Raw genomic sequence first — 22,193 nt, forward strand, 5'->3', positions numbered from 1 at the left:
CGTCAATGACGTTTTGTTGACATTTGTTTGTGAAAGACAAAAACAGTGGACACACACAGGATAGTGTATTTTTGGAAACCGACTAACGGACCTCGCGGCAGGCTGAAGACCACCGTATCATGATTAAACATAGCTGTGTGTATTAAACGAGCTCTGGACAAGATTGGACTCATAGCAAATACGAAAGAAGATCAAGAGCAGCAGATGGACGGACCAAGTCGGGAACAAAACAAACCGTTGTCACCCTGACTACACGAGTGGCTGAATCATTCACAGGCTAGCCAACCATCACACTGTTGGCTTAGGTAGTTAGCTTACATGTAGGTATTTTAAATGCATTAGTTATCTAACGAATACGTGTCTACTAAATTTTAAACTGCTTTCTTTTATTTAACATGTTATCGTGGTAGTGTAAGGTTACACAAGCGCCGTCCGTCAGACTAGCAAGTTAGCAAGCTAATGTTAGCTGTAGCTAACGTTACCCTTTCTTGAATTGCTTGAGCTGCCTAGTAGCTAGTTACAGTTATGTAGCTTAGGTTGCGAGACTGCATTCGTTTCGGACAGTGTTTACTACAAGTAGCTCGTCAGTTGGGAGTGACCCTAAGAATGTGAAGCACAATGGCCAATCTTGAAGCTTACCAGGAGTATCAGAGAATTGAGGACTTTGAGGAGGACTCGCCACCCGGGGAGGAGGATTTACTGGTGCATGTGCCTGAAGGCCTGAAAGGTAATCATGTCACTAAAACAAAAGTACAAATGGTCTTTACATATTATTGGCTGACTGCATTGTGAAAGTTTCATACCTGATAAATACGTTGGTTGTCTGAATCAGATGTTGCAACTGGGTCATTTTTGATTAGAGTTTAATGCTTTAATTTCTGTTACAGATTCATGGCACCATATCAAGAACCTGGATAATTTCTTCACAAGGATATCCTTTAAATTACAGTGTAGTTTAATAGCTGGTCTAGCAAAGTGTATTGTCATTGCATATGTCACTGGCATCATGTCATGCTGACTCACAAACGTATTAAGGTGCTTGTGAGTAGTCATATTTAGAAACGCTGAATTTCACAATGTTTACTTCTTGACTGTCATATACTTGGACTATAGGGATCAATGTGAAAGTGAATTTTCTACAGAAACTTGAGTTTGATTTGTGATATCTTGTGTTATCCTCATGATTACCCTTTTCTTGATCAATCTGACTGTATAAGGTCATGTTTAATGTTTCCAGTGTATTTCAGATTTTCCTTAACCAGCTGTCCACATCTATCATTTTCATCAAAAGAATGGCTTTGCTTGTATGATGTTGTCAGAGTTCTTTGAACTTGTGTAAGTATTAGAAAGTACAGAGTTAATTATGTTGAGATTGATTGAGCTCAAACATTAGATGAGTTGAGTTTTCAGTTCCAACAGGATGCTTTCATTTCAGTAAGATATAGGCCTTATGTATATCACTGGTACTTTTTCATGTTGTTGTGACAGTCAAGTGTGCCTCAGGCATCAGCATGAACAAGCTCAACTGCATGATTTCAACAGCACCTGTACATAAACCTATGTGAATTTTTTTTTCCTTTAGTATCTTAGCATTTCTCATGTTATACTCTATTCTGCTAGCCTTAATCAGTTCATTTTGGGCCAGTACGTCAGTGCATAATATTGTTTATTTTATTGGCCTGCTGCTTGATACCATGCCAGTAGGCCATCACTGTTATTCTCCTGGTCCTGGTCTGATGTATTCCTGAATCTGCCCACAGTGGGCTAATAAATATACGGCCCATTAAACCATTAGCTGTTGAAAATCTGTCCTCATAACGACGGCTAAAAAAAAACCTCAGCCTGTCAACATATTTAATAAGGGAACTGCATTTGATCTGTCTTAAACGCACTATTATGAATTAATCGCTTGTCAGTATATGCAGAGTGTACTGTCTGTTTCTTGATAGTTCAAAATTAAATATTGTCACTTATCTCAATTTACTATATACCAGTTTTAATCAATAGTCATTGTTATTTTTTTGGGTTACCTAGTGTTTTTACTGTCATGAAGTATGAAGCCTAATCTCTGGTTTTCTCGTCTCGTCACAGTCAGCTTTTGTTTGTTGTCACATTCACAACGTTCCTCGTCAACTGCGTGGAGTATGATGTCCTTTTTGCCAATCGAGCAGTCAACCACACCGGGCCAGGCCAGAACCCCTTGGACAGGAACAAAGTCACTCTCCCAGATGCCATCCTGCCTAGCCAGCAGTGCACTCAGAGGTAATGATGTCTTATGTTGAGCTTTAGTGTGTGAGAGGGTTTTTTTTCCTGTTGCGGAAAATGAGTGGAAAAGCCAAGGTGAATTAATTGAAAAAGCTATACAGTCACATAAAATTATGTCTGATGTGCTTGTCCTCACATTTCAGCCAGTTTGATTAGATACTTTGTTCTGAAGCACACAAAGTCTTGGATATTATAAGAACCCTTTTGGAGGCAGGCCTTTAGAGGGATTTAAGTTGTCTGGCTTAATACAGTTGTAATTAGACTTTCAGACTTAATTTCTTATTGGATTGTGTGAGATGTAGCTTCAGACAGCAAGATACAGTCACATTCACAGAGTAGGAATATGGAACAGTAGCCTATTTAGTTGTACCCTGTGGGTTTCTTGGTTTACCCTAGAAAATGATGAGCACTCTCTTGTATTTGTAATGCTAAACAATGACTCTTTTAACTCTTATTAACTGTCAGCACTGTTAGCTGTGATTTAAGAAGACATGCTCTTATAATCAACTTGTATGAGATGAACACTCAACCATCTATGTGCTGACCTGAGTATCCATTGCTTGATTTTATTCTTTAGACATAAAAGAAGCAACCTTTAACACATCAAACATTTGCATTTTTAATTGTGCAGTATTTTTTTTTAAACATCTGTCAAATTAAACTTATTCATCTTGGAAATAGTTTTAATACCAGTGGTAATAACAGAATACCAGGACAGCTAGCATTAACATTTGCCACTGATTTAAAACAGTTCAAAATGAAACAAGGTTTGAATTTCTGTTTTTTTCTGTTTTTATTGGATTGAAATGTTGTTTTTAAGTCTATTTCATTTCAAGAACAGGTGATGTCAGTTTCTATGAAATTTTGTTGTTTATTTCAACCTGAGATTGGTAGCTTCGAATTGCAACATGTGTTCACACTGGCTTTAGGGAACAGGGCAGTGTAATTGATAGCTTCACTCCAGTCGAGCTACTGACAACTTGGCTGTGCCAGCAAGCTGACAACCACATGACCTCCCCCTCCAGCCCTGTGTTGTCATATTTTTTTCCCTAAGACGTAGCCTTGCCTCTGCTTGTTTTCTCGAACTAGCTCATAGCCCTCTCATCATCAATTTCTTCCTCATTCTGACTGTGTCTCAGAAGTCAAATATCAAAGTCAATGACGTACAACAGCTTGGAATTCTAATTTGGGAACAGCTTGTCCAACAGTTTGGAGTCTCTCTGTCCTCATACCCCATCTCTAGTTTCCCTTTTAAAACCAGATACTTGATACTTGGGAACATTTCATGTTTTTTTAATATGTCTGAAAATGAATCCTATATGAAATGATATAGAAATTACTTAAAAGAGCATCAATCAGGTGAGGGCTAATGTGTGTTTGTAAGAACAAATTACTGATGCTCAGCATGTTCTGTGTTTTGATACGGGATACTTGGAACCTTCCTTAATTATAGAGTGAAGTAAGCAGGCCACCTCACCCAAAACCTGTAAACAGGAGCTCAGTGCCAGTTTAATAGATTACAATATACACTGAGAGCAACAGTTTCTCAACTGTTTATCATATTTTAAATTGCATACTAAATAAAGTTCAGCCATAACAGAGGTGGGCATGTCATATTTTTGCTGTTGCATATCTACTTCAAACATTTTTCAGTAATTCTGATACCCAAATAGGCCTCATGAAAAAACAAGTGGTCAAGACTTGTTTTTTCTAATAAACTTTATAAGCTTTATTTGCGATGCTTCTACTTCCTCTGCTTCCATTCAGGATTCAAGAGAACAGCTGGATTATATTTCTTCTCATCATGGCAGCCATCTTCTGGATCTATCGACTTGTTAAAGTCTTTTGCAATTTTCTGAGCTACTGGGAGATCAGGCAGTTCTACATCAAAGCACTGAAGATCAGAATGGTAAGTGCTACACCTGGAGACCTGTACCAAAAGTGCTGCAGAAAATGGTCATCCAAATCCATCTCGTTACAAGTGTCTTGCACTTATTGTAAGAAGAGATATGATGATGCCACTGATTTGAGTTGTGGTGTCATGCATTGACAGTTTACTTTTTGCTCTGTGTCTCTTTATACCAGGATGAACTATGCAACTTCACATGGCAGGAAGTTCAGGACCGGCTCATCAGCCTGCAGCGAGAACAGCAAATGTGCATACACAAGAAAGAGCTGACAGAACTTGACATCTATCACCGCATCCTGCGATTCAAGAACTACATGGTGGCCATGATAAACAAATCACTGCTGCCAGTGCAGCTGCAGCTCCCCCTGCTGGGCAATGTGGTGTTCCTCACCCAGGGCCTCAAGTACAACTTTGAGCTCATCCTCTTCTGGGGTCCTGGCTCTCTGTTTCAGAATAAATGGAACCTGCACCCCAAGTACAAGCGGAATGGGAACCGCCTAGAGCTTGCCCAGCAGCTTAGCAGAGTCATCCTGCTAATGGGTTTGGCCAATTTGCTGCTGTGCCCATTCATCCTGGTGTGGCAGGTGCTGTACGCTTTCTTCAGCTATACAGAAGTGATCCGCAGAGAACCTGGAAGCCTGGGTGCACGGCGCTGGTCCCTGTATGGTCGCCTATACCTGCGTCACTTCAATGAGCTGGACCATGAGCTGCATGGACGTCTAGGTCGTGGCTACAAGCCCACTTCCAAATACATGAATTCCTTTACATCACCACTGCTGACTGTGCTTGCAAAGAACTTTGCCTTCTTCTCAGGCTCAGTATTGGCTGTTCTCATTGCACTGACAGTCTATGATGAAGACGTTCTGACAGTGCAGCACATTCTGACTGCTATCACTGTGCTGGGGGTGGTTATTACTATTGCCAGGTGAGTTTTCAGAGCCATGTTTTTTCCTGAGACCATTTCTGAATCACTCCCTGTAGGTGTAAAACTTAAGGAGGTTGTCAGTACTACGTTTCCTTTGCTATTTATACTAAGATATACAAACATATACATCTGTATATTGTGATGTAATTTCATTTGCAGCTTTTTCTCCTGTTTATTGAAATTGAGTGATTCATTTATTTCATTTATATTTTATGGGTTGCAGAACCTTTCCAACTTGTGGGGGAAAGTTATCTGATGAGGAAACTACTTTTATTTACAACTGTAGTCATCCTACATATCACTTATTTATTAACATGTTTCCCAATCAGTCACAGATTTTCAAATGTAATAAACCCTTAAGTTTTCTTAATTCACTTATCTCACATGTACAGATACTGTACAGTGGTACTGTTGAAAAATGTTCACATTTTGTACATGTCCAATGCCAGGTCCTTCATCCCAGATGAGCATATGGTGTGGTGTCCAGAACAGCTGCTGCAGTGCATGCTGGCACACATTCACTACATGCCAGACCACTGGAGGGGCAGTGCTAACAAGAGTGAGACCCGTGACGAGGTGGCACAGCTGTTCCAGTACAAAGCGGTGAGGATGGGAGAAACACATTTATCACACTCAAACTGAAATTATGGATGTATTTTGGTTGTGATTGATGAAGTTGTTCAAGTAGCATCTGGTCATTATTAAGTCTAAGTCAGGCAGGGTACAGTCAGATTGTAAGATCACTTGATTTATTGACACATTCTTGGGAACATTGATCAACTTGTGACTTTATCTGGAATATGAATATTTTAACAATTAGAGAACTTATGATGTTTTCTGTGTTCAAATCAGGTGTTTATCTTGGAGGAGTTGCTCAGTCCCATCGTCACACCCTTCATTCTCATCTTTCTTTTGAGGAACAAGTCTCTAGAGATCATTGACTTCTTCAGAAACTTTACTGTGGAGGTAGTTGGAGTTGGAGACATCTGTTCCTTTGCACAGATGGATATCAGACGCCATGGAAACCCAACAGTAAGGCTTTTTCCTTCTGTCATACAGCCAGCCTATTCAATACATTTGTGGAATTGAAGAAAGGCTAATCCATAATAAGATCATGTCTCAGTGAATACTGTGATAATATGTTTTTTTTGACTTTATGTATCTTTGGATGTCTCTGCAGTGGATGTCAGAGGGCCAAACAGAGGCCTCTGTATACCAACAGGCTGAGAATGGCAAGACAGAATTGTCCCTCATGCATTTCACCATTAAGAATCCACGCTGGCAGCCACCACAGGAGAGCTCAGTGTTTATCAGCCATCTAAAGGAGAAGGTGCATCATGATGCGCAGGGTGGCCCCTCCACCCAGCTGCTGCTTTCTGAGGCTCCTCTCTGCACCTCACTGCAATCCAATGAGTCTGCCACTGGGGTAAGAGACCCTGAGGACCATGGAGATAACACATGTACCACACATGAGCTGAATATATAAGTCATGTTAAGTAAATTGTATTTTCTGTAAATATTGGAAGCTGTATGGAGACTGTCAGCTTATGTGATAAACAGTAATACATTAACAACAGCATAAATGTTAGTGAAAAATATTCATTATTCATATTTAAATACTTCTAGAATATTTTTTTCTACATAAGCCATTTAACCATAAACAACTTGATATTTTACCCCCATAAAAAATTACCCTGTAATTACCCTGTATTTTTTTCTCTATGATTTTATTTACTTGCACTGTATTGTATGGTGTTGTTTCCAGCCTGATAATCTGTTGGCCAGTGTCCTGGCCCACCCCATTCTAACTGCATCTGGACTACAAGGACGAGACCATCACTTCATCCCACCAAGCACCGCTGCATCTGCTGCTGCCAGTGTCCTGGCCTCTTTGTCCACCTCCCAGCTTGCACATACCAGCCGCGGCCGCTCACAGGGTCTCCTGCCCTCCTCCGTCCACCCCGAGAGCACCATGTACCGCAGTGATCGCACCATCATTGACAGGTTTTTAATCAGCCACTCTATTTACTTCTGCATTATTTACTTAATGCAGCTGCATTAGCGTATGTTGAAACCACTAAATAAATGCAAAGACTTGAGCATCATCAGCTTTGATTAACACGTTTCTTTTTCAGTATGTCCAACAGTGACTCACGCATCCGGAGCAATCCACTGCACTCAGAATTCGCCTCTGCAGAGATGAGCCTCCATGCCATCTACATGCATGAGGTGATTTCCTTTACCATTAACTATAGCCTTTGGACATTATTATTGTTATACCTAGCCTCCTTTTCCTGTTGTGTGCCTGGAGTTTTAAAGTTATACTCCACAAAAAGTCAAAACATCTACTTTTAATTCTGCATGGATGAATGTTTGATGCGCAAAAGATCAAGTTTGGGTGAAATACCACTTTGAGTATTCCTTGTGCACCACTAGTCAAAGGCTCTGTTATCATGTACACTGACAATTGCTTGTTTCTTCAGCTCCACCAGCAGAGCTCCCACCCACAGAGAAGTTCAGGGCAGTGGCAGAGCTCAGTGCCAATGAGAGATCTGCACACAAACACTGGTAAATGAAAATATTGATTCTTAACTTTGGCGTATCAAAAAGTTCTCTTTAGGGGAATTGAACATTTAAAACTACAGTAAGAAATATTTTTGATATTTGGTTTGAGTAAGTTACTTACAAGGACAATGACTTTAGATTAGATTGGAACAGAGTTTAGGTTTAATTCCCAAATCTTTGGAAGTAGTAACATTTGTTTAAGCGTATTGCAACTGTTAATCTATTTTAAAAAAAAATATCTAAAAACACTGAACATTAAATCTGAAGTGTTAACTAAACGAAAATGGAAAATTGTGAAATTTAAACCAGACTATCCTAAAACTCTTATCAGGCTTCCAGGCACATAGTGGTCTTGGTTCCAGCATGTCCATGCCCACCGTTGTCCACCTTGGCGGCTGGCAGGAGGAGGAAGAGGAGGATGAGGATGAAGATGATCAGGAGATTAACAGTGGATCTACTCCAAAGCAGGGCACCAGGAGTAGTTGTTGAAGTGCCTTATGTCATAAGGTATATACTTAATTTTTAAACTCTAAGATGATACTTGTCCACGATCTATGCTTTGTGATTTTGTATTCTGTGACATACTAGTTTGTTGCACCTAACAACAATGGCCTTTTATCCGACAAAGGATAATTTGCCATGATAATTTCTCTTCTCTTTTTTTTTTTTTTTTATAGTGTTTACATTTTACTTTCTTCGATGAACATTGTGGCCTTAGATGATCTTCATGGAGAATTTAGCATGGACCTTTAAAACAACATTCATTCATTAGTGGGAGGGGCTCACTGAATAACCACTGTCCTTGCACCTCCACGCCTCATCCTGTCACATCAGGCAGACTATGGCATCAGGGAAACCATATGTCTTCCGTCCGTTTCATCAAGATCTTATAATAAACATGTACAGACAACTGCAAAGTATATGTGACATAGAGACAATATAGTGTATCCATAGGATAATTGTGGGATAATGGATGTGGGCACTTTTATTGTGGAATGCAAAAGGCAAAGGTTCATCACAACTTCTCCAAAGCCTCTGTGTGCATGATTCATCTATTTTGTGCATCACAAGGTTTTACAGTGTGAATCTGATTGAACATTTCACAGAGTGGCGTCTTGGTCTGTGCTACAGAGACTGCAAGCTGTATGTTAGCTGCCTGAACAATTTTTATCATCTGGAGAAAAAAAAAAAAAAAAATACAGTATTTCAAGTTGTGCTGTTTAACCCTGGTGATTTGTAAATACACTTTTTTCGTCTTACTTATTCTTTAAAAGTCCACATTTTTACTACCAGATCTAATCCTTTAAAAAGATACCAAGTATTGATATGATAAAGAGCTGACTGTACAGTGGCTGTACAACTTCAACACCGTGTGTACCTAGCAAAAGCCGATTGGGTTTGATAAAAACACGTCTTTAAACTAGGCATACACATGCTTTGATGCTGCTCTCTGTGTTTAGTGATCCTAAGTGCAGATTTTGTCCAGTATTAATATTTCGACAGCTGATCTATCAAGGCATTGCTTTTCCTTAAAAACAGGAGTGAAATTTGGCCTCCAAGTACAGTTGGCATCAAAATCTCAATGCAGATAGAAGATGTCTTTTTAATTCTCTTTAGGCTGGACACAAAGTCAGCTTTATGCCTTAACACCCATATAAACATATGTATTTAAATCCAAGTTTTCCATATTACCTCAGTGGTGGTGAAGAAAAACTAATACTCCAATCAGTACCTCTGCAGTGTATTTACTCATGTGTAAATATATACTCATATTTTTTTTTTGCAGTGTACAGATGCATCTTTTAACTGCATTTTGATTTTTAATGGCTGGTGTAAATGGAACCCATTTCGTTTTCTGTTCCTATTTCTTGTCCAGAAGATGTTTTAAGTCAGATATCCCAGAAACGATGGGGAGGAATCTTTTTCTTTTTTTTTTTTAACAACAAAACAGGGTGGTATTGCTTTTACAAATCTTTGTTGTGCACATCAGCATTTTGTTTGTGTCCATTTCCCAAAAAGCTCACATATAAATGGAAGTTTATCATAAGGGCTGATGTCAGAGCGTATGCTGTAGCTTCTGCAGCTTTAGGTTTTAAGATTTTAGGACAGGACAGTTCCTCTCAGGCTTTATATTTTTTCAGGCTTTACACTTTCAAAGTAAGAGCATGAGGAGAAAAAAGCCTTTCCACAGTCAGCATCATTTGTTCGCTTTAAGAGTATTTATTACCTGTTTTCCCCCAGATATTTAATTGATATATATGTATTATTTATTTCAACAAAAATAGCTAGATTGTTTTGTCAAATGATTTACTTTCATAAAAGCTTATAATCTTATTCATGAAAGAAATGGCATGTACCCCCCCTCACTAACAGTAGTTTCAGAAAACAAATTTTACTTTTAAAGTTGTGATATAAAGGTTTTATTAATGCAAAAATAACATGCCCAGCTGCCTGATGTTGAATGTGATTTAAACTTAAAATAAACTGGGACTAAATCTAGTTGTTGCTGTAGTGCGTAAAATATCACTTTTATCTATTTTTGTTGCATTCTACAAAGATCACAGTAACATAGATCTCATCCTCCACTACTGCAAGACTTTAGAGGGTACAGATATGTCTGTGCCGTCTCACGTGTTAAGAAACTATTCCACTTTCTTTGTGAGTGTTTGTGTGTCTGTAGAAGGAATGCATTTTGACACCTGCTTAGTTATGCTAACATAAACTCAGAACTTTGCACTGAAAAAACAAACCATTTTTTAAAATGTTTGAGTGTGTGTGTGTGTGTGTGTGTGTGTGTGTGTGTGTGTGTGTGTGTATATATATATATATACATATATATATATGTGTGTTTATATATATACACACACACACACACACACACACATATATATATATATATACATATAATATGATATAAATATACAGTACTTGCATCAGTTACACTTTAGAAAGGGCAGGTCTCAAAAGGGACACAGAGTCAATCTCCATCCTAAACGACCTCTTCTCATTTTTTGTATATAAGCATAGCATCAGCACATATTGTAATGTCATTGTCCACAGCAGACCATCTGGAAACACTGTGGCCAATCACATAAGGTCATTCTTACCTCTGGTTAGTAAAAAGTTTGCCCTGTAGGGGATGATGTGTGTTTCTGTCACACACTTACATACATGGGTATTGTGGTCACTGTTTATTTATGGTTCATCTTACAAATGCAGTGAGTTGATGTTGCAGAGACACTGGAGCTCAGCTTTGTGCACAGAGTCTCCACATGTACACCTCACTGTTGTGTTTGTCATTTTATTTTCAGCAGTGCCTTAGTGTTAAGGATTAGTGTTCATTCTTATTAGAAGCCATTTCATGTAAACCATCAGATGCTTGCTTTCACAAATTTAGCAGCACATACTATGTACAGTATTTTTGTTTGGCAAGTCATTGTGTAAAGCATCATGTATGTAGTGAAATTGTGGATGTGGCTTGTAAGATGAGTTGCAAACTGACCTTGAGATCTTGTGTCAGTCTGTTGCATCTGACAGTGCACTTCTTCTCAACATGGTGTCTAAACTTGCACTGTCTCGAAAATCCTAAAGAAGCAGGAGTATGCCTTGTAATTGGCAGTGTCATCATGGCCAACCTTCTCATCATACTATGGTCTCTTATACACTATACACCAGTCTAAAAATCACAGTGACTGGAACAAGGTGCTAAGTTTTCATCCTGAAATGTTTAATATGTTTTAAGACATATTTTGGTTTTTCTGGTACATTGGTTTGTCTGTTTGTTTTGTTCTGTAAATGAAGAAACACTAGCTGAAAAATTAAACATGCCAAAAGAACTTGTTTTCAGCACAGCTTTACAAAACGTGTTGTTTCCTGTGAGTGAGTAGAGAGGCAAATAAATCTTATTTTGAGTGTATTTAATCATTTCATGTGTGGATCATTATGTGACGTTTATTTGAAATAAAAATATATTTTAATTTTCTCTCTGTTCTGCATTGTTGTTGCTGGTTTGCAGTGTCAGCAAGTGAAAGAATACAATGTCTGTCCCAGACTGATTCTATTGGTGATGATGTTGGCCTTCAAGAGGTAACCTTTTGTATCACAACATTAATTTATATTAAGTTTTTTTTTTTAGCATGGTTCCATGTCATGGCTCAAAGCCGCTTCAGTCTGTCTGCCCTACTGCATGGATTGCCATGAGATTTGCTACAGACATTCATGGTCCCTATAGGAATGAATTGTGATGAGTTTGGTGAACTTTTGACAGTGTATCTAGAACCACCATCAGCACTACATCACTTAGCAGCATGTTAAATAACTTATGTTTACATGTATTCACAGTTGATACAAAATATGACTGAGGCTGATGAAGAAGGGCTCTGTACGTTATGTCTGTGATGTTCCTAACTGGTCGCTGTACAGAGAATAAACTACCAAACTGACTTGGTCAACTCCCAGGGCGAGTTTCATAAAAGACACTGTGGTAAACAGAAATGCAAGTTGCATGAAAAGAAAAACATGGACCTGTTGTTTCACACCTTTTGGCTGATGTCAGTCTGATGGTTGTGACCAACTAAAGAGTGATTTTTATCAAAGGAAGTAAAAGTAGCCTGTTCTTTACAAAAATTAAAAACAAATCTTTGTGTATGTTTTTTTTTTTTTCTTCTGTATTCCTCTCCTCTTAATAATCTTGTAACCTCTTCTATTCATCTAAACCCTCAGGTTGCAATTCACAAACGAGGACAACACAGCATCATATGTAATCTCAAATGTTTCGATTGCCTTTAATATAAGCTGATTCCTGGCGCAAGTATACCATAGGTACACTTTGTTATATGCATTTGGTTTGATGATAGGTTCCCTCATTCTAACATTTTGAAAAAGTAATATTTGTAGATTGGTCTTTGTCCTCATTTTAGAACAGTTTGGGTGACTTGTTTCCTGTCTTCTGTGGCAGCAGCTCATTGTCCCTTGTTAACCCTGTTGTCTTATTTCTGACACTACTGTAAATGGTATCTGCATTGTAAATAAACACCACATGTTCCTATTTTGCTACACACTATTTAGTCTCATCTATTTTTTCCCTCCGGTTGGTTCATATCATTGTTCAAGTCCTCCTGAGCCTTTTAAGGCACACATATGCCATCTGCTGTTCACTCTTGGCTATCTGTCCTTGGTACTACTGACATTTGTCTCACTTGTCATCCGCTGTGTAAATGTTCTTTTGAGGTAACCTCCATGTGTTTCAACTGTGAACATGATACAACCATGACCTTATCCTTGAAATGGCTGAGAGGTCAGCTGGAAGGCCATGATGTCAGATATTGGAGAGTATACATTGCATCCATTTTGTGAAAATTGGCTCATCGCTAAGAAATGTTTTACTTGCCAACACTATAGTTGCTAAAAGCATAGCCAGGTACTGTGTGCCTGTCTACTGCCCTCTGCTGTTTTTTGTTCCAGGTGCTATGAGAGGGTGACCACTGGCTGAGAGTGAGTTTTGGACGATTACCAAAGGTTGTGGAAATACCATCCATGATCTGTGATCTGATGCTATCAACTGACTGTGCACCAAGAGCTTTAGAGTACAGAGAGCAGAGGAGGTAGAGAAAAGCAGTTAGTGGTAAGTTCAAATTTAAGTTGATATAAAACTTTGTTTTATTTTTCCCAAATATTACACAGAGATAGACAAAAGAGTTATCTATTCATTTCTTGTAATTGTTCTTTTTCTCAGTATAGTTCAGGAGTATGGAAACCAAACACAGTAGCCAGAAGGGGATGAAGTGGGGGCAAGCAGCAACAGTGGATTACCGTCTGCTAGAGTTTCGGGGAGTTTAATTCAGGGTCCAAGCGACCTGCTGCTGTCACTCATTGGCACTGGGGGAAAGCCCATGCTGGAAGACTAAGAAAATACCATGGAAGCAAAAGAATAGGGAAGGAAGGGGTACAACTTGCTACCCCAGTTTTTCTAGATCGTGTAAACATTATATTCCAGAAATATAATCACATCTCAACCAGTGATAAAGTAGAAAATAATAGAAAGTGGCACACCCTGCGGTCTAAGGACTGCTATGTCATTCTGAATGATTGCTAAGTGTTTTCGTCATTGTAAAGACGGCATGGGAGATACATTTAACGCATTACTGTATTTTAGCTTAGTATGAAGTCATAACTTAATTATAGGCAGCTGTAAAGCAGCTGTCACAGTGGTGGTTGTGGAGTACAATGTGCCACAAGCTCTGTGGCAAGTTCAGCTAATCTCTCAGCTTAACCCAATCACATTTACATTCAGTCAATATTAGGATCAACACATACTGCATACATACACATGGATGACAGGGATTTTCTAGTTTCTAGGCCACGAGAAAAGGATAAAGTGACAATGAAGAAACATAATGAGAAGTTTAAAAAAAAGAATACCATACCATAGACTTGAAATTAATGCAGTGTTATTATTTAGAAAATGTGTGGAATTATGATTGATTGACTACAACTGCCTACTGGTTGGACCACCTGAAACAAGTCAAAAAATGAAGTTATAAAAGCATTTTGGGAAAAAAAGCTTATTTCCCACAAGAGTGATTAGTGGATTTATATTATTTTCATATCTGTCAGTCAGCATTCAGATCAGAGTTGGAAAAAGGGCACAGATCTAGTGAAGGGTAGAGAAACTATTAAGCCTTTGTCACAACTGGAAAATATGCCAAAACTATTCAACAACTCCAATAATCACCTGGGTTTTGTCACAACAACAGGGGTAGGCCTATAACTCTGCCAAACTGGAAACTTTCACAGTCATTGTGCCCAGCTGTTGTTGGTCAAGAACTCCAGTGCACAAGCTAGCTTCACATTCAACCACTTCATTTTTGATTTGGTGCATCCTCAAATTCACTTGCCTCTACAGCCTGTGTTAACTTGTGCCAAAGGATCACAACATACAGCTTGTAGTGGTAAGAGGTTGAGTTGCAGGTCACAAAGTTGCAAATGTTCAGCATTTCTGGCTGCTTGTGGATCTATAGTGTAACTACACTATGATTCCAGTCTAAGTCACAGGATTCAAGTCAACACAAAATTAATAACCTTAAGCGGCCTTAACTACAGTGTTCATAAATTAATGTCTGAAATACCTACCACTGTTGGTATTTAGTATCTAAAAGTCTTAGGCTACGTTCTCATGAAGTCATCTCAGATGTTTGGAGCCCACTCCATGTATTTTGGCTTAAAACAAAATAAAAAATAAATTCTCTGTACCTCCTTGGACAATGCTAGAACTACTATCACAGCTTCCAAAAGCATTTTTATAGGCTGATGAGAATAAACGAATGTAATGAATCTAAAAAGGCAGGGCCTTAGCTAACAGTGAGGACGCTGAGGTCATGTCCAAAAAGTTTGTTTTTTGGGAAATTTGGGAGTTTTTAGGAACCTGGGAGGCAATTATATATAGTAGGCCTATAAATTGCATATATATAAAGACAAAAATCAGTATACACTGCAGATCTAATGTGATTATTTTATTGTGTTATTGTATGGAGACCTTCATGTATTTAGGTCTTCATGTTGAGAGATAAATGAATAGAAACGAACAAAGTACATGGAATTTGAGTGTTAATAAATAAATCATTAAATACAATGATTTAATTGATAATAAATGTATTATTATCATTCAATTAATAATACCAATACTACTACTACTACTAATAATAATGATAATGATAATAATAATTATTGTTATTGTCATTGTTATTGTCATTGTTATTGTTATTGTCATTGTTATTGTTATTCACAGACTTTGTTTTTGGTTTCTGGTAAAGTTTGTCCGAAGGGAAAAGGGGGTTGTGTTAAGGAATTTGGACGCATGACCTCAATCCATATAGATAAGAGCAGGGGAAAAAAGGATGGAGTTTAGAAAATATAGCATTTAGTATGCCATCTGTCTTATTTATGACCTGTTGCTACTGAAAGCTTCCACTCTGCAGATGTAAAACATTTTGGTAGTAATATTCATCATTATGAGTTGTTTACGACTTAACTGTCCGAGTGGTGGTGTGCAGCCCAACAGAAGTCAGGCCAGTCTGTTCTCCTTCCCCGCCTCACCAACAGGCTATCTCCTATCTCCACGGTAAATGACAAGTCTATTTTGGACAGGAGGCTGCGCTAAAAGAGGAACGTCAGCTATTTGGCATCATGAGGTACCGGAGAAGAAAGAAAAAATAAGTCTAGTCAACCGCCCACTGCCAGAGACTGGGGGGGATGTTAACACCATCCTGGATTTACAACCATTGCAAGGATTTTTGAGCACAAAGAAGACATTTCTGGTGGGATTTTCTAGCAGTCATACAGGAGAAGGCTATCATCCGGAAAGCTTGACGGCCAACTGAAGTTTAAGCCCACATGATTCAACGCCAGTTTTACCTGAGTGGCTGAAGACTCAAGGTGAAAAAGTAATGTTAGGCTAAAAAAATATAATGAAATTAATACTTAATTTAACATTAATACTTATATCGATAAGTGACGGAAGTTAGAGCAGCGTTTCAGTTCATTTCCACTGAAATTAGCTTGGTTTTAACACACCTGTAACGGTTACTCGTCACAACTGCTGTTTTGAGTTAACGCTAGTTAGCTACAACTTCCAGTTTTCATTAAGCTAATTTTATGTTATTTAACCAATTACGCGCTCATGCTCTCCAACTTTAGAAGTTATTTAAACCGCAGATTACTAACTGAATACCAACATAATATTCAGTCGTTTTCGTTGCCTTATAGAAACACAACGGGAAATATTTCTGAAGTGGGAGCTTTATTAAACAGCTGATGTCCCTTTCGCTTCTACAAATGGCAATGGACAGAGACGGGGTCTAACAGCTGAGGTTATTTTTGGGACAGGCAGTTCAAGCGACAGAGGTGACAAAGCTGGCAAATGTCACTCTTTGAAAGGAACATATCTGCTCTATTTGACCTTGTTACAGGGGAATTCATTTGTTGTTGTGTTATTAAGCTACCGACCTGTTGAATTGGCTGTATGAAGTTATGTCTTTGTACAAATGAACGTCTGCAGGGCCAGGACAGGGTATGACCGTCACTGTAACTGCCAGCTATAAATATGCCATTCTGAACAGTGGGTTTATGTCTATTTTCACAGCATAACATATTTATAGAGTACATGTAGCAAACTTTCACATCTCACAATGGTTTGGGTGTATTTACCAGTTAACTTTGTGATTTAATATGTGGCCTGGAAATAATATAAAATGGCTCACACAACCTTTGTCATGAGCATTCAAACAAGTCTTATTTGTTACAGTTCATTAAATTAGGATAATTAAATTAAATTATAAAACTTAAATTCCACAAATTAGTATCAGAAACACCATCATATTCTTGTGTGAAATGTTTTTAAATTAGCCAATAATAAACTGTGTCAAACTACAGCTATGACAATATTTATTAGAACTTTGATGAATGAAAAATACGGTTTAATTTTCCATAGTATTTCATTTTTGCTTCCCTGGTAGGGGTGAACTGTTAATTGAAATATTATCGAAATCCCAATATGGCCAAGTGGAATAGCCTAATTGCAGGAGCTGGAGCTTTTTGCTAAAGGTAAAAAGTGTCACATTATACCATAAATGAAGCATTGTTGTGCTACAGAGATGCCCCAGCCTACAAATTATATTCTCCAGATGTAAAGGACCGTGCTTATTTGATACAGACCCCAACAAAAATCATGTTATCATTATTTATTTATATTTTTTTTTCCCGTAAAAATTAAATGCAAAAATGACCATTCTAACTGAAATCGTGACTCATATCGCAAATCAAAATATTTGCCAAAATAATCGCATTATGAATTTCCTTTTTTGCATAGTGTTCAGCGCTGCTCTCTGGTATTGTATTATATTGTAATTTTGACCTTTTCTTTAATTATAGGAACAAACGATGGATCCAAACTTGTTTGGAGGAGCCCCCAGGTTTCTCACTCGTCCAAAGGCATTTGCGGTGTGTGTGGGCAAAGATGCCACACTCAGCTGCACTATTGTGGGCACTCCAACCCCGCTGATCACTTGGGAGAAGGAAAAGCTGAAGCTGACATCTGGGGGCCGCTTCAAGACCGTGGAGGATGGAGATGTGTACCGCTTGACCATCTATGACTTAACACTGGAGGATAGTGGACAGTACATGTGCCGGGCCAAGAACAGTGTTGGGGAAGCTTATGCTGCTGTAACCCTAAAAGTGGCGCTGCCAACACAGATGGCTCAGAGGGCCCCCGTTTTCTTGGTAAAGCCTACATCTGCACGTGTAGGTTTGGGAGGCGATGTTGTTTTCCACTGCCGGGTTGTAGCTTACCCTGAGGCCAACTTTGACTGGGAAAAGGATGGGCGCTACCTGGGGGAGACAAACCGCATCAAGATTGTTTCTGACAGCGACAGCAGCACCTTAAAGATCCAAAGTGTGCGTAACCTGGACAGCGGTACCTACACCTGCAGGGCCCAGAACACTGTTGGCCGAGCACACACTGCAGCAGCTCTTGTTGTAGATGCGCAGGACTCCCGCCACCTGACTGCAGATAAGAATACCTCCCTCCTCTCTCACTTACAAAAGCGCAAAGAGGAAATGAAGAAGGACATTTCCATCTATCGCACTGAAGAAAGCTCCTCAGTTTCTTCGTCCAAAACCACCATCACAGATGGTTTCAGTTCTCTGAGTCTGGAACATGAGCTGCGGGCATCTGCACTGGCAAAGCTGCCCAAAGGTGTGTTCACCCGTACCTGCACTGTGACTGAGGGCAAACACGCCAAACTCAGCTGCCTTGTGACGGGTCACCCTAAACCCCACATTATTTGGAGAAGGGATGGATCGAACATCAGTGAGGGCCGTAGGCATGTCATTTATGAGGACCAGGCTGAGAACTTCATCCTCAAGATCCTGTTCTGCAAGCAGAGTGATAATGGTCTCTACACCTGCAATGCAACCAATATGGCCGGGCAGACCTACAGTGCTGTATTGGTAACAGTCAAAGGTAAGCCTTAAGAAAAAAATACATACAGTGATAGAAAACCACTTTTTCTAACTGTTTTAATAAACCACAGCTTTCATTAGAGACATGTTCATGAATTCAATGCATCATCTATCAACACATATAACATCTTAGAGGCCGGCACTCTAGACCATGTCATGTCCTGTATTAACAGTATATTCCTAACATGTACAGAGGTTTATGGATAAGGCTGGGTTGATTCTTGTCAGCAATTCCCATGAAAAGCCTAAAACCAGTACACTGTCTTTCTGTGGCTCTTAGGCCCAAGGCCTAAAGCCCATTCATCCCCTCTCAGGAACTAACTCTTTATGCATTGCCCACAAATGTATAGTTTTATTTTTAAAAATGGTGAATTATTTCCTTAAACAGCTGGGCAGTTTGGTTTTTAGAAAACATTACTGAAACAGAAGTAAATAGTCACTTGTTGGGGGCTATTTTGAGCTGCAGATAAATATCAGTGGTCCGGTGAGTAGTTATATCACCAGGATGGTGTATATGTAATTCACTCAAAATAAAGTGCAGTGCCTATGTTCATCCTAATGAAGGGACATGTCACCCTGTTTAGTGGTGTGGCTCATTCATGTGTTTTTAATAGCAATACAATTGGAGGCACAGTGGAACAAGCTAAATGTAAGTGGCATAAACTCATTGTTGGCAACTGCAGAACCATAAGTGTGGTCCAAATCACTGTATTGAAGCCTCATTTAAACCTCTCAAAATGTGTTTGGCTTTTCACAACAAGGTTGAATTCTGGCTCATCCTCTGTGGGAAGGGTGTTGTGTTGCATCTATTTTCTGCTGGTGATGAGTAGTTCACAGTTGCTAAGATGGTCACTCACTTACTGGCGCACACTGATACCACTGCTCGTGTGACTCCCCTTTGGAAGAAATAGGCCCAAGGGATGAAACTGTAGCATTGCAGATTTATGTTGGTTGTTAATCCATTCAGTGGGTTGTGACACTGATGTACCTGTATTGCACTGGTAGGTGCAGTGACATGGATATTAATGATGTTTGCCTTGTAGTTTGTTTGCTGGAAAGAAAGTTTGCAATTGAAAGGCATAAACATTTTGAACTATTGGTGGTTGTGTGACCATTTATCATTCTTTAATAAATACGCAAAATAAAAACAGCACTGAATAAAAACAAAAATATAGAAGAAGAAGAAATAGATAAGAAATGGGGACAACAAATACACGGTGCCATTTACAGACACTGAATTGTCTATTACTTACACCAGAAAAACATGGGACATATGTGGTTAATCAGGGTTAATCATTTTCAAACAAAATACACACAAAGCATTGTACTTCGTGTATCCTTCAACAACTTGACATTATATTACACATAGTTTAGAAGTGAAATGAGGGTCTTCATTCCTGGGAAAACCTATCAGACACCTTTTTTTTTTTTTTTTTTAATTTGTTGATGAACAGAATAAATAAGGGTTGTTAAGGTGTGGTTCATAATGTTTGGCTCTGGTTCATAGCAGATATAGGACAGCAGATATTTAGCAAATATACTGTATTTAACTTTGTGACCATTACTTTTGTGCAAACTGATATTCTCTTAAGTAAAAATATTTAAACACTCAGCTGAAAACAGCTCACTTGTCCTTTAGAAGGTGCACTATTGGAGACATTGTAAATATCTTAATGAAAATATCACATTTTATGTGGATACTGAACCCAGAGGACATCTCCCATAATTCAAATATGGATACTGTTTGAAACTTTAACCCTCATTTGTGGTGCAGAGCGTAGTAAGAAACCTGAGAAGTCTCAAATCTTTGGTGCTGAAGTTTCGTTAAACACACCACATAAAAATTGCACATCTTAAATGCCAAGTATGATGGATTATTTCCAAGCTAGTTTCGAGTTTCTCTGACTACAGCCAAGATCACAGGGAAATAAAAGTAGAAAGTGGAAAATGGGTGACAGTATCATAAAGTATATTCTGTAGTTCATAGTTCATAGACTGACAGATGCAAAACTATCAATATGGTTGTGTAACCTGAAGATTCTGTAACATTCCTTGTGTCAGAGCCTAACGTGCCGTTCAGGAGGAAGCTGCAGGATGTGGAGGTCCAAGAGAAAACGGCGGCCACATTGATGTGTGAGGTGCCTCTCAGTGCCACCCATGCCAACTGGTTCATGGAGGAAACAAGGCTGGAGCAAAGCACCAAATATCGCATGGAGGAGGAGGGCACCCTGCGACGTCTCACCATTCACAATGTCACCACAAATGATGATGGTGTTTACATCTGTGAGATGAAAGAGGGTAGTCGCACTGTGGCTGAGCTCACTGTCCTGGGTATAACTGAGATTTTTTTCTCTCTCTTTAGTTCTTGTTTATTATTTAAATATTTTGTGTGGATATCATAAATCTGTTAACAAGTTAAATTAATGTGACATTACTACTTAAACTAAGGAAAACGTTCCTTGGACATTTTCTCATTTGTGAGTCTACTACGCTGCTAAGCCCTGTTTTCTTTATTTAAATCTACTTATTCTGCTATCCCAGGCAACATTACCAAGAAGCTTCCACGGAGGACAGTAGTTCCTGTCAGTGACACTGTCATCTTCTGTGTGGAGCTGGAGCATCCCTGCCCAGATGTCTATTGGACCCGCAATGGGGAGAAGCTGAAGGAAGATTCCCGTATTTCCATTGCCTGCGTGCTAAGACAGTACACACTCACCATTAGAGATTGCCAGGCAGATGACTCAGGAGAAGTGGCCTTTGTGGCTGGAGACTGCAAAACCTCCACTCGATTCTCTGTCACTGGTGAGAATGTCACAATGGGTCAAATGCTGTTTTAAAACAATTGTATTTTTTGGACCTGCATGCAAAACCCTATACTTGAGGTCTAGGGTCAGCATTTATGGTAAATTACAGATAATTGAACTAAACATACTTAAAATTTTTGGTGATTATCTTTTTTAATTGTCAGTTCATTTGATTCTTGTCTTACTTGAACACTACCTACCTTTAAAACCTTTACAGATTAAAAGCAAACATTATTGGGTTACACAGAACTGTGCATAAACTTCATGATAAAGACTTTTAATTTTTTATTTGCTATTGCAAACACTGCTACAAAGACTGATGTTTTATGTTGCTTGCCAAATAGAAATGAAAAATGAAACAGTACTTTGATTTATGAGTTGGACAAGGTGTGATCATGTTTGTTTTAACCTTAAAATAAGTGGTGAGGGAGTGTCAAAAAATGTAGGATCTATTCAGTACAGCAAGCTCCTGTTTTGAAATAGATTAGTCTCCATTCAGGTCCATCACAAGCTTTTTAACTTATACTATATAACTTTGCGGTGCCTTGAATTTCTTTACCTTAAATAGTAAAAAAAACAAAACAAAAAACAGCTCTAAAACCTGATCAGGGCACATATTCACAAAGCATCTTAAGGCTAAAAGTAGCTCCTAACGTGCCGATTTGGGAGAAACTCATAAAAGTAATAGGCGTGTCAGTCCCAACTGTAG

At 38.8% G+C, this 22,193-nt stretch overlaps 2 protein-coding genes across 4 annotated transcripts in view; both read left to right on the top strand.

The window, feature by feature from the left end:
* Positions 1-9: 9 nt before the first annotated feature.
* atg9b (autophagy related 9B) lies at positions 10-12,726 on the top strand. Of its 3 annotated transcripts, none has more exons than XM_023403756.2 (14): positions 10-727; positions 888-931; positions 1,271-1,335; positions 2,092-2,262; positions 4,033-4,174; positions 4,351-5,099; positions 5,549-5,702; positions 5,952-6,131; positions 6,280-6,525; positions 6,865-7,103; positions 7,235-7,328; positions 7,583-7,667; positions 7,996-8,171; positions 11,680-12,726. In XM_023403756.2, the coding sequence occupies exons 1-13, from the start codon at positions 619-621 to the stop codon at positions 8,151-8,153; spliced, it is 2,436 nt and encodes an 811-aa protein (XP_023259524.1). In that variant the 5' UTR covers positions 10-618; the 3' UTR covers positions 8,154-8,171; positions 11,680-12,726. The 3 variants fall into 3 exon arrangements, with proteins under 3 accessions (XP_023259524.1, XP_023259523.1, XP_087029471.1); XM_023403755.2 differs by lacking the exon at positions 11,680-12,726 and adding an exon at positions 8,342-11,646; XM_087173345.1 differs by lacking the exon at positions 11,680-12,726 and having other exon boundaries at positions 7,996-11,646.
* Positions 12,727-15,856: 3,130 nt separating this feature from the next.
* Positions 15,857-22,193, top strand: part of obscnb (obscurin, cytoskeletal calmodulin and titin-interacting RhoGEF b) — a 58,746-nt gene continuing 52,409 nt past the window's right edge. Inside the window, exons 1-4 of the mRNA XM_087173346.1 lie at positions 15,857-16,097; positions 17,592-18,681; positions 20,742-21,011; positions 21,222-21,482. Coding sequence (XP_087029472.1) covers positions 17,601-18,681; positions 20,742-21,011; positions 21,222-21,482 — 1,612 coding nt within the window. The 5' untranslated portion in view covers positions 15,857-16,097; positions 17,592-17,600. The remainder of the gene's footprint in view (positions 16,098-17,591; positions 18,682-20,741; positions 21,012-21,221; positions 21,483-22,193) is intronic.

The sequence above is a fragment of the Seriola lalandi genome, unplaced genomic scaffold (genome assembly GCF_002814215.2).
Source record: "Seriola lalandi dorsalis isolate HSWRI2012SDOR001 ecotype SW California unplaced genomic scaffold, Sedor1 jcf7180002054182, whole genome shotgun sequence".
Classification (NCBI taxonomy): domain Eukaryota; kingdom Metazoa; phylum Chordata; class Actinopteri; order Carangiformes; family Carangidae; genus Seriola; species Seriola lalandi.